This window comes from Chlorella variabilis (genome assembly GCF_000147415.1).
Source record: "Chlorella variabilis unplaced genomic scaffold CHLNCscaffold_7, whole genome shotgun sequence".
Lineage (NCBI taxonomy): Eukaryota > Viridiplantae > Chlorophyta > Trebouxiophyceae > Chlorellales > Chlorellaceae > Chlorella > Chlorella variabilis.
Window position 1 is genome coordinate 411,666 of NW_005435081.1, and position 10,568 is coordinate 422,233.

At 69.2% G+C, this 10,568-nt stretch overlaps 3 protein-coding genes across 3 annotated transcripts in view; 2 read left to right on the top strand and 1 right to left on the bottom strand.

Annotated features, from left to right (window-relative positions):
* The window catches only part of CHLNCDRAFT_57478 (hypothetical protein), a gene marked incomplete at its 3' end in the record, with an annotated part of 2,184 nt that extends 1,482 nt beyond the window's left edge, over positions 1-702 (bottom strand). Inside the window, exon 1 of the mRNA XM_005848784.1 lies at positions 205-702. Within this exon, the coding sequence (XP_005848846.1) occupies positions 205-218 (14 nt within the window). The 5' untranslated portion in view covers positions 219-702. The remainder of the gene's footprint in view (positions 1-204) is intronic.
* A 152-nt stretch (positions 703-854) lies between these two features.
* On the top strand, positions 855-7,857 carry CHLNCDRAFT_144180 (hypothetical protein; the record flags this gene model as incomplete). The annotated part of the gene is made up of 15 exons (XM_005848578.1): positions 855-939; positions 1,179-1,247; positions 1,377-1,673; positions 1,819-2,153; positions 2,328-2,556; positions 2,667-2,728; positions 2,872-3,130; positions 3,292-3,487; positions 3,618-3,745; positions 3,870-4,198; positions 5,518-5,625; positions 5,872-5,982; positions 6,093-6,616; positions 6,905-7,208; positions 7,384-7,857. 15 exons carry the CDS (start codon positions 855-857, stop codon positions 7,855-7,857), a joined length of 3,510 nt encoding a protein of 1,169 aa, XP_005848640.1.
* A 226-nt stretch (positions 7,858-8,083) lies between these two features.
* CHLNCDRAFT_144181 (hypothetical protein) overlaps positions 8,084-10,568 on the top strand; it is a gene marked incomplete at both ends in the record, with an annotated part of 11,197 nt that continues 8,712 nt past the window's right edge. The window contains 7 exons of the mRNA XM_005848579.1: positions 8,084-8,248; positions 8,465-8,785; positions 8,941-9,097; positions 9,305-9,398; positions 9,544-9,679; positions 9,919-10,009; positions 10,200-10,358. Of these exons, the coding sequence (XP_005848641.1) occupies positions 8,084-8,248; positions 8,465-8,785; positions 8,941-9,097; positions 9,305-9,398; positions 9,544-9,679; positions 9,919-10,009; positions 10,200-10,358 (1,123 nt within the window). The remainder of the gene's footprint in view (positions 8,249-8,464; positions 8,786-8,940; positions 9,098-9,304; positions 9,399-9,543; positions 9,680-9,918; positions 10,010-10,199; positions 10,359-10,568) is intronic.

The window sequence follows — 10,568 nt, forward strand, 5'->3', positions numbered from 1 at the left end:
GCTGCCGCCGCCGTCGCAGGGGTGCTGCCTGCGGCGGCGGCGGCACGGCGTTTGGGTCCACGGCTTGCTGCCGCTGCCGCCGCCGCAGGGGTGCTGCCTGCGGCGGCGGCGGTAGCGCACGCGTGGCAACCCCCCGCGCTTCCTTGCCTCCCATCCACCGGACCCCGTCCTGCGCTTCACTTTGTTTCGGGAGGGGCTGCTCACTGCTCATTGCTCATTGCTCATCGCACACTGCTCAACGCTCATTGCCCTATATCCCACCCAGCCGCAGGACTCCACTGCCGCCCGCGCCCCGCCCCATCTGGCCGCTTGCGCGCCCCATCCCCCCTCGATGGGGCCCACCCACACCGGGGCCTCCCCCCTCCCGCCCACTGCTTTCTCAACGGCCCCGAGCCGGGGCTGCCCTCATTGCATACATAGTGCGCCTTTCCCTGCTTTTCTAGTGACCTAGCGTTCCGCACTGCCGTTTGGCCAGCCCATGCTCCCGTACCGTTGCGTTTCTCCCCAATGCGCCATGCCACTTTGCCAGTCATACACACGTTTCGATGCGTGCCCTGTCAGCTGCTTGCGTTGCATGTCGCCTTGCTCCACCCCTGTTTTATTGCTTTCTCTGCTTTCGCCCGGTTCCCGTCCCGTTTCGGCGGGGAGTCTATGTTGCAAGCTAGTTCTTGCTTTACCAGACTTTAAGCCCACACAAGCACAAGCAAGAGGTCTTCATGTGCACATGCAGCCGGGGCTTTGTCAGGACGGACGACAGCTGGGATTCCCGTTCACTCATAGGCAGGCTCCCGGCCCCGGCACGATTTTTAAGGCGAGCAGCGCCTGTTGTTTGCGCTGCAAACCCCGCAGGCACAATGAGGACGCCAACCCCGCGTGCCCTGGGGCTCCTGGCCTGCTGCGTCTGGGCAACCTGCTCGTCTGCCTACGCAGAGGTGTCGGGTGAGTGTCCGTTCCGCAGAACAAGGCTGGGTGCGTCGGTCTGGGGAGGAGTACTATCTGCTCGTTGCAGGCACTCCGCCCGCCGCAGCAGCGCAAACAGGCCTCGCCAGAGGTACTGACATTGGGTGAACTGGCCAGCCGGGGCGCAAGCGCGTCGCACAAGGGCTACCGCCCGCCGCTGCTTTTCCGACGGTGCCGCCAACTCCAGCCTCCCCTTGCCTACCTCACCTGCGCCGCAGGGCTGCCACGCCTCCCTGATGAGCCCCACCCACGGGAGCTTCGAGAAGACGAGGTCACTGCAGCGTCGGGTGAGGGGGAGACCCAGGCTTGGCTGTCCCTGCCCTTGCCTCGCCCGCTGCCCGCACGCTGTGTTCAGTACTTGCTCTGCTCTTGTTGACTGGTGCATTCGCGGCCCCGCTTCCCCGCCTGCTTTGCAGTGGCCGCCGCGCGCCTGGTGGACGGCGGCGGCATCCTGCGGGGCCGCTTGGAGCTGCAGATTGGCGGCTCCTGGGGCGCCGTCTGCTCGGCGGGGTTTGGCGTGGAGGAGGCGCGCGTGGCGTGCCGCCAGATGGGCCTGACCGGCGGCGCCCCCGCCCGCACCTTCCCCCAGGGCAAGCTGCTCTACGTGGTTAGCGATGTGCAGTGCCGCGGCGGCGAGGCTGCACTGGCCAAGTGCAAGTTCCGCTTCGCCCGTGCCTGCCCCGGCGGAAAGGCCATCGGCGTCGTCTGCCAGAGTGAGGGGGCTTCTCCTTGCCGGGGTACCCACAGCCCAGGAGTGCTCCCTTTCAGGCCTGCCGGATCGGTGGTCCCAGTTCAGGGGCCCCATCGCTTTGCCTGACTCTTTGCCTTCCCTGCACCTCTTCGCGCTCTCCCCTGCAGAACCCGCCATCCTCGCTGTGCGCCTGGCCGATGGCTCTTCCCCTGCGTATTACGCTCCCGGCCCCCAAGGGGTGGCATCTGCAAGCGCCGCCTCACTGAACCCCTACACCCCTGATGCGGTAGCAGCCGTCGACGTTGCTTCCGCGCATCGCAACCTTCTGTCCGTCTCCTCCCCCTATGCACCTGGCCCGACGTCATCCTCCCCGTACACGCCGCTGTCGCCCTCCCCATCCCCGTCACCCTACTTCTTCCCCTTCCCTTACTCGCCAAGCCCTTCTGCCGGGTTTCAGGATGGGCGCGTCGAGGTGCAGCTCACCGGCGGCCGCTGGGGTACGGTGAGTGGGCAGGCAGGGGTGCTAGGTGCCTCGCGGAAGGCTGCAGCGCCTGTGGCGCTGAGCGGACCATCCAGCGGTCTCAAATGCCCCCGCGCTCGCTGTGCCAGGCAAGCCCGCCATCCCAGCTGCCCCAAATCCTGCATACCTTCTCCCTTCTGCCCCCCTGCCCTGCAGGTGTGCGACACCGGGTTTGGTGATGCAGAGGCACAGGTGGTGTGCCGCATGACAGGCCGTTCCGGCGGGCGCGCCAAGCGCGGCGCCCCCTTTGGGCCAGGTACTGTGCCTGTGCGGGTGAGCGCCGTGAAGTGCAAGGGCACAGAGGCCAACCTGACAGAGTGTCAGTACAGCATCAGCGCAAACCCCAAGTGCACCCATGCCCACGACGTGGGAGTGGAGTGCTCAAGTGAGTGGCCCGGTGCTGCAGCTGGTGGCCGGTTGGGGGAGTGCTTGCCAACCTTTGGCAAGCATGCTGTGCAGTGGCCGCCGCTGCTGACCACTTGTGCCTTGCTGCAGCCCTGCCCAAGGTGCCAGTGCGCCTGGCCAACGGCAAGTCCACCTTCAAAGGCCGCCTGGAGGTGAGTGGTCGCTGCCACCCATGCTGTGTGTATCTGCCCATGGCGGGTTCCGCTGCCTGAAGCAGCGCCGGCGCATCATCAGCGCCATACTGGCACCGCCACGCAGCGCTGCCCACACCCGATCTTGCCTGCCCTTAGTGCAGGTCAAGATTGGCGGGCGCTGGGGCACGGTGTGCGGCGCCAGCGGCTTCAACGATGCCGCCGCCGGCGTGGTGTGCGGGAAGCTGGGCCTGTCGCGGACGGGCAAGGCCCGCCCGGGCGGTTCCTTTGGCCCCGGCAAGCTGCCCATCATGATGACCGCTGTGCGGTGCAAGGGCGGCGAGGCTGAGCTGTCTGGCTGCACCTTCAGCACTGACACCTCCAAGTGCAAGCACGGCCAGGATGTGGGTGTGGTGTGCGCACGTGAGTGGTTTGCGCTGCAATTAGGTCTCCCAAGGGGTTTGATGGCTGGCGTGCTTGCCTGCTGGCCTGCCTGTCTGTTTGCAGCTGCACTCGGACTTGTACCAACGGGGTGTGGAGCTGTCTTTGAGCCTGGGTTATCGCTCTGCTGGTGCTTCCTGCAGGCCCGACCCTTGCCCACATGGAGCTCACGAAGGGCGACAACGGTTTCATTGTGGCCTATCTGTCGACCCTGGCCGGGGTCAGCCAGAGCCGGATCTGCCGCGACGGCTTCACCACGAAAGAGGCGCGCGTGGCATGCGCTCAGGCCGGCTATGCCGGCGGCGAGGTGCTGCCTGCAGGGAAGCCAGAGCCGGCACGGTGAGCTTGCCCCCGATGCAGCCTGGTCTGCTTGCAGCAGTGCCCTGTGCGCCTGCTTGGTGCGCTTCCAAGTAGCAGCCCCACGGCCCAGCCCCACGGCGCCCTGCCATGCTGCCCTGCGGTGCTGCAGCATCCTGGGCTACCCCAGGCAGCTCAACAGAGTGCGCTGCCAGGGGAACGAGGTGGACCTGGCCGCATGCATGTACCAGGTCGGCACCAAGTGCGTGAGCGGCAAGAGCGCCGCCGTTAGGTGCAAAGGTGAGTGTTTGCGCCCGGGGCTCGCCACGTTGCCCCCGGCCACGCCTCGGCAGCTGGGCTGCCATTCACACCTCTGGCAGGTCCTGGGACCCTCACGCACCGCCTCCTTGCACCCCGTCCCCAGAGGCCAAGCTGACCGGCGTCCGGCTGGTGGGCGGCAAGGACAAGTACCGCGGGCGGCTGGAGGTGCTTTACGGCGGGCGCTGGGGCAGCGTGTGCAACGGCCCCTCTCCCCCCTTATTCTTGGACGCAGCACAGACTGCTTGCCGCCAGCTGGGCTTTGCCGGCGGCCGACCCGCCGACTTTGGGCCCGCCAAGACCACCCCTATCCTGCTGGGCAATGTGTACTGCTACACGTCGCTTCCCAGCCTGGCAAACTGCTCCTTTACAGCTGGCCCACGGGTCAAAAAGTGCATGGAACAGTATGGCAACCAGGCCTTCAAGCTGAACCCAGTGGGCGTCATCTGCACAAGTGAGTGGGCTGGCGGGGCTGCGCCGCGGTCTGCTGCTACACATGCCGCCTTGCGCTGTGAGACGGAATCTGTTGCTTCCCATGCATGCAGAGAAATGATGGTGCCCGCATTGCTTCTCGATGCATTCAAGACCCGCCCACCACTGCCCATCTTGCACTCACCAAGAGCAGACAACGATTTTTTTGAATCTCATCTGTTTATCACCACCGGGAGCAACTTCCCAGGCTCGCGGTGCAGCCGGCATGCGGCGCCGCGGCGACGGCTGCTGGTGGGGCGGGGCTGCTCAAGCGCTTGGAGATAGGGCTGGCGCAGGCATGCTTGTTTTATTGACGTTTTACTTTGCAAAATTGGATTGAAACCAACTGTGTAAAGCCTGCATTCAGGACCACGTGTAGATCATGAAGATGTGTCCGCTGCCCGCCGCCAACGCCAGCACGCGCAGCGGGCATGCCAAATTTTGCTTGCTTCACGGTTTGCGCGGAGCACTCCTTCAGCGCCTCCAATCCAAGTCACAAATTCTGTTTCCCGCAGTCCAACGGGTAGGGAGTGCGTCTCCTTAGGCAGGGAGTGGCTCCCCTGGGTCTGAATTAGCGGTGGACACAAGTGCGGAAGTAGGAGCCTGCTTCACCAAGCGCGGGGACGCCTGCCGAGCGCGGGGGGTGCCGGTTGGCTGGCAGCGGCGCCGCCAGCGTCACCGCGCTCGTCGGTTCCCATCCGCTGCCAATCAGCCTCGCAACCTGCTTCTGTTCGCTGCAGGTGGAGCAGCCAACTGCTTGGCTGCCTCTGGTCTTCACCCAGGCACATCCCAACATCAGCAGCCAAGGGAGCAGCGCCCAAGCCTTTGGGATCGGCGGGGCGCCTCGCCGCAAGCGGGCCTGTCGCCCGTGGGTATTGCCTGGCGCAGCTTGCTAGGCACAGGATCCCTGGGCTCGGCAGCGGCCCCAGGTGCGCCTGCAAGCTGCTGGTGCCCTGGCATGCTGCACGCCCTGCCCACCACCACCGAAAACCAAGTCCCAGCGATAGCACCGGCTTGCCTGCCACGCACCCGCTGCCCCCAGCTGCTCTGCTCCCTCCCTGCCTCCCTGAGCCCCTCCCCTGCCGCAGGATGGCGGCCCCGCGCCGCGCCCCCCGCCAAGGATGCCTGCCTCTCACTGCCTGGTCAGGCACCACCCTGCAGGTTGGTGTGCAGCGCCGGGGTGCGCCGGCTGCGTACCTACGATACGTTGCCCCCCACGCTCCTGCCGCTGCCCGCTTGCCCACACCACCACACCACCGCCTTGCCCCTGCCCCTCCCCGCAGGTGCTGGCCCTGCTCATTGTGGGGCTGCCCCTGGCTCTGGATGCATCCAAACGCGTGCTGCTGCTCGACTCCAGCAGCGAGCGGGAGGCCATCCGCATTCGGCGAGAGGTGGGCTGGCGCTGTGGGCCGTCCCATTGGTGCCTGGCGTCCTGCCGTGCATGCTGTGCATGCTGGGGGGGTGGTGCTGTGTCACTGCTTCACTCGCCCGGCATTCAGCGGGCAGGCGCCTGCAAGCCCTCGCCTCGCCACCCCTCTGACGCCGGTGATTACGGCGCCGCGCGCAGGTGTTTGAGCACCCGACAGGCGGCTCGGCGCGGCTGCTGCCAGCGGCCAGCTCGGCGCGGGCCGGCGCAGGGACTGGCCAGGCGCTGCCGCAAGAAGCAGGTGCCGGCACAGCAGCAGCAGCAGCAGCTGGAGCAGCAGCAGGAGCAGCAGGAGCAGCAGGAGCAGCAGGAGCAGCAGCAGGTGTGGACAGAGCAGCTGAGGGGCCGCCGCTGCCGCTGGGTGCCGAGGCGGCAGGCGGCGCGGCGCCGTCGCCTCCGCCGCCCGGGCTCAGCCTGTCGCCCGCCTCGCAGCCGGTGCCGGGCCCCGCCGCGCCCGCCGCGGCCGGCGGCGGCGGGGAGGGCGGCGTCAGCCAGGGCTGGTTTGCGGCCGGCGCGGAGGAGGCGCTGGAGGTGCTGACCGGGTTTGGTGGGCAGGTGGCGCGCTTTGCGCCGGCGCCGGCGTTGCGCCTCGACCTGCTGCGCGCGCCGCCGGCCGACGTCTTTGTCAAGGTGGCCACGGGGCACTACCTGGGCGAGGAGTTTGACCGCGGCTCCCTTGCCTGCCCCTTCCGGGGGCGCACACTGGGCTGCCGCTTTGCGCGCCACCTGGACGCCGACACCGCGGATGCGCTCTGGTTCCACCTGCCCCACATGACCCGCCAGCAGGACCTCCCGCAGCGCGCCTTCCCCGGCCAGGCCCTGGTGGCCTTCTCTATGGAGGGGTCGGGGTACTACCCTCTGGTAGACAACGCCTCCTACACCTCGCTGTTTGACTACCGCATGACCTACCACCTGGCGGCGCACGTGCCCGTCATATACCCCCCCTTTGACATCCGGTGGGCGCGTGGGCTTGGGCAGGGCGGGGCTGGGGAGGAAAGGGAAGGGAGGGGCGGCCTGCGGGGATGGGTGGGAGGCAGCAGGCTTCGCCTCGGCAGCAGGCGGCAGCAGGCGGCAGCAGGCAGTGGCGGCAGCGGCCAGCCGGCACGGCGCCTTGCCGGCCGCAGCGATCCGGCTGCCCGCCCGCCCCGCTCCCGCTCACGCCTGCCCACCCGCCTGCCCACCCGCCCCTGCCCCGCGCCGCGCCGCCTGCCTGCCTGCCCGCCCACCCCTGCGCACTGGCGCAGGACCTCCAACGAGAGCGCCATGCCAGGGTTTGAGGCGCGCCTGCCGGCGGTGGCATACATCAACTCCAACTGTTTCCCGCGCAACCAGCGGGAAAAGGTTATGGAGGCTTTGAACGACACCCTGGGCGTGCGCGTGGACGCAATGGGCCAGTGCATGCACAACACGGACGAGGCGCCCGGCGGGAAGGTGGAGAACATGAGGCGGTACCGGGTGCGGCGCTGCGCGGAAGCCGCCGCCGCCGCCGCCGCCGCCGCCGCCGCCGCGGTAGCGCCGCGGCTGGCAGGGCGGGTGCTGGCGGTGGCGGTGGCGCAGCCTGCAGCGCTGGGCCGGCAGTGGACCCACTCCTGCCTGCCGTCCCGCCTGCCTGCTGCCCTGCCCTGCCCTGCCCAGCCCTGCCCTGTCCGCCCCCATGCCTCCCTCCCCGCCTCCTTGAGCCTGCACTCTGCCCCCCGCGCCTGCCTCCCTCCCTCCCTCATAGGTGTGTGTGGCCATGGAGAACAGCAACAGTGTGGACTATGTCACGGAGAAGCCGTGGCACGCGTTTGAGGCCGGGTGCGTACCGCTGTACCTGGGCGCCCCCAACGCCGCCGCCGACTTCTTTCCAGCCAACGACAGCGTGATCTGGGTGGAGCAGTACCCCAGGCTGGAAGACCTGGCAGCTGAGGTGAAGCGGGTACTGAACGATCGCGCCGCGTTTGAGCGGTACACGGCCTGGCGGTCCCGCCCCTTTGACCAGCTCTCTGCCGGCTACCGCGCGCTGGTGGGCGTCTACAAGCTGCCCAACACCCGCTGCCAGCTGTGCCAGCTGCTGGCCGACCAGCGCCTGCTGCGCCAATCGGAGCAGGGCGGCGGCGCGGCCGGCGACGGCGGCAGCAACCTGACGGCGGGCGGCGCCGGCGGTGCCGCGACCGCCCCGATCGCGTCGGCAGACCGCAGTGCTGTCCCTTCATGACCTCGACACACCTGTTTCCGCCTTATTCATAACTGCCATTGAATTGAATTGTAGCACTGCCGTCGGTGCTCCGGTTTTGCAACCTGACGGCGACGGCAGGCGGTGGCAGCGCACGCAGCACGGCCACACATCTCATGCGCAAGACGGGCGAGCGAACGTCCCAGAACACCCTCTTCCCGCCAACCAAAGTGATCAGCGTCTGCATGTGGCGGAAGGGGCTTCAAACATGACGGGGGCTCGCCAGCAAGAGCTGGTCGCTCTGGCTCGCGCCTGGGCCGCGCAGCCTGGTTTGGATGAGAAGCTTGCGGCCGCGCGGGACCTGCAGCGGCTGGTGCTGGCCTGCCCGCCCGCTGCAGTAGAGCGCGCACTCAAAGAGAATCGCTTCGACATTGTGAGCCTGCTGCCCGCGTTGGAGGCCCCCGTTCAATGAGAGTGCAGCGAGCGCCAGCCTCCAGGCCGCATGGAGTGCCGCTGCAGGCCGGCGCGCTAGCTGCTGCCGCCTGCCGCCGCCTGTCGCCGCCTCCGGCGCCGCAATTGCATGGACAGCCCTGCACCCTTCCGGCCTGATGCACGTGCTCCACCCTCACACCCTCTTCTCTTTTTTCAGGAGTATGTGCGAGCGGTGCTGACGGCGGCCCGGCCCGGCCTCACAGCCGCGGCGCCCTCGGCTGAGGACGCCAGCCTGCTTGCCGCTACACGCCTGGCCGTATACAAGGCCGGGCTGGCGCTGCTTAGCGCCCAGGCCGAGGCAGCGCAGCATGGCGCCACTGGCGGCAGCCAAGACAGCCAGGCCCAGGGCCGCGCGGCAGGAGCGGCGGCGGCGGCGGCGGCGGCGGCGGCGGCGCTGACGGAGCGCCAGGCTGGCGAGCTGGTGTCTGTTCTGGACATGGAGCTGGGCGGCATCACCGGCGCCGGCGACCTTTTTGAAGTGGGTGCTGGCCGGCTGGCCGGCCGCTGCAGCGCCGCTGCCTGCCTGCCGCTGCTCACGCTCCATGCACCCTCCATACGCCGCCAGGGCAGGCGGCCGACATGAGGTGCCCCTCCACCCCTGCCGCCTCCTGCCGCCCGCCGCCTGCCGCGCAGGTTGCCGAGACGGCGGTGGAGGCCTTCGAGAGCGACGCGCCGCTGGGGTGCGCCGCCCTGGACCTGCTGCCAAAGGCGCTGGCGCTGATGCAGGCGGCGGGCGGGGAGGTGAGCATGCGGAGCGAGCAGAGCGGCGACGTGGCGTGCCAGGTGTCAGGTGAGGCGCCTGCCTGGCCGCGGCGCTGGCCGGGGCGCACCAGCGCACACTCCCTCCGGGAGCAGCTCCCTGGCCGCGGGCGCAGCTCGGAGCTGCAGCGGGCCTGCTTGGTGCGTTGCCGCCGGTGTTGCGCTGGTGCTGCAGCGCACACGTCTTCCCTGCCCTGCGCCCTGCCCCCCTGCCCCCCTGCCTGCCTGCCCCCCGCAGACGTGTGCAAGGGCTTCCTGGATCGCGTCTGCTCCCACAGCTGGCCCCTGCCCAGCATCGGCCGCGTGCTGGCCAGCCTGCGCGCCTTTCCGCTGTGAGCCGCCGCTATAGCAGCCGCAGCCGCCGCCGCAGCCCTGCCCTGCTGTCGTCCCGGGCCCTGGACCCCCCCCCACACCATCCCATGCTGCTTACCCGGCCCTGCCCTGCGCTGCCTGGCCCTGCCCTGCCCTGCGCCGCAGCACCCGTGAGAGCCTGGCGGGGGTGGTGAAGACTGCGGTGAAGAGGGCGCGGCTGGCGGACGGCCAGGACCTGCCCGCCGTGGTGCACCAGCTGCTGATGCTGTCCGCCCGCGGCGGCCGGGAGCTGATCCTGGGGGTGGGTGGGGCGCGGCGGGGCGGGGCGTGGTGTGGGGTGGCAGGGTGGGGTGTGGTGGCGTGGGGTGGGGTTTGGCGTGGCGGGGTGTGGCGTGGCGGGGCATGGCGTGGTGGGGTGAAGTGGGGGGCGTGCCAGCTGGATTGTCGGTACCGCAGTACCAAGCGTAGCAGCTGTAGTCGGCCGGCAGCTGCTGTGCCGTGGCGGGCGCCGAGACCCCCTCTCTGGCCCACCCTGCGCAGGAAGTCATGCGCCTGTTTGAGGCGCGGGAAGCGGCGGCGGCGGACAGCAGCGCCCACCAGCAGCGCCAGCTTCTGGAGGTGCAGGGCTCGGGTGAGGTCCCGCGCCGGGCGGCGGCCGCCTGGCGGCTTCCGCGCATGCGCCTGCCACACACTGCGCTGCCTCTGGCTGGCGCGTATGCCTGCTGCACAACCCCTCCTCCTAAACCACGCACGCCACCCACGCCCCCGCACAACCATCCACCAACCACTCATGCGCGCACCTACCCCCCACCCCCCCACAGTGCTGCTCCACCTGGACATGGCGGTGAAGCACGACGGCGAGCTGGGGCAGGCGTGGCTGCGTCAGCTGCGCAGCGACGCGCCGCCCCGCCTCTCCGCCTTTGCCCTCGCCGTCTCATTCATGCTGGCGGGCACCCAGCGCTTCGAGCAGCCAGTCACGGGTGGGCGGGCGCTGGCTGCATGCATGCGTGTTTGGGTGTGTGTGGGGTGCGCTGGGTTGGCGTGCGCTGCCTGTCCGCATGTAGGGCGAAGTAGCTGCTACCCCCTGCCCAGCCCTGCCCTGCACCCCCCCTGCCCTGTCCTGCCCCCTCCTGCCTCTCCCTGCCCTGCCTCTCCCTGCCCTGCCCTACCCTGCCGACGCAACCCCTGCC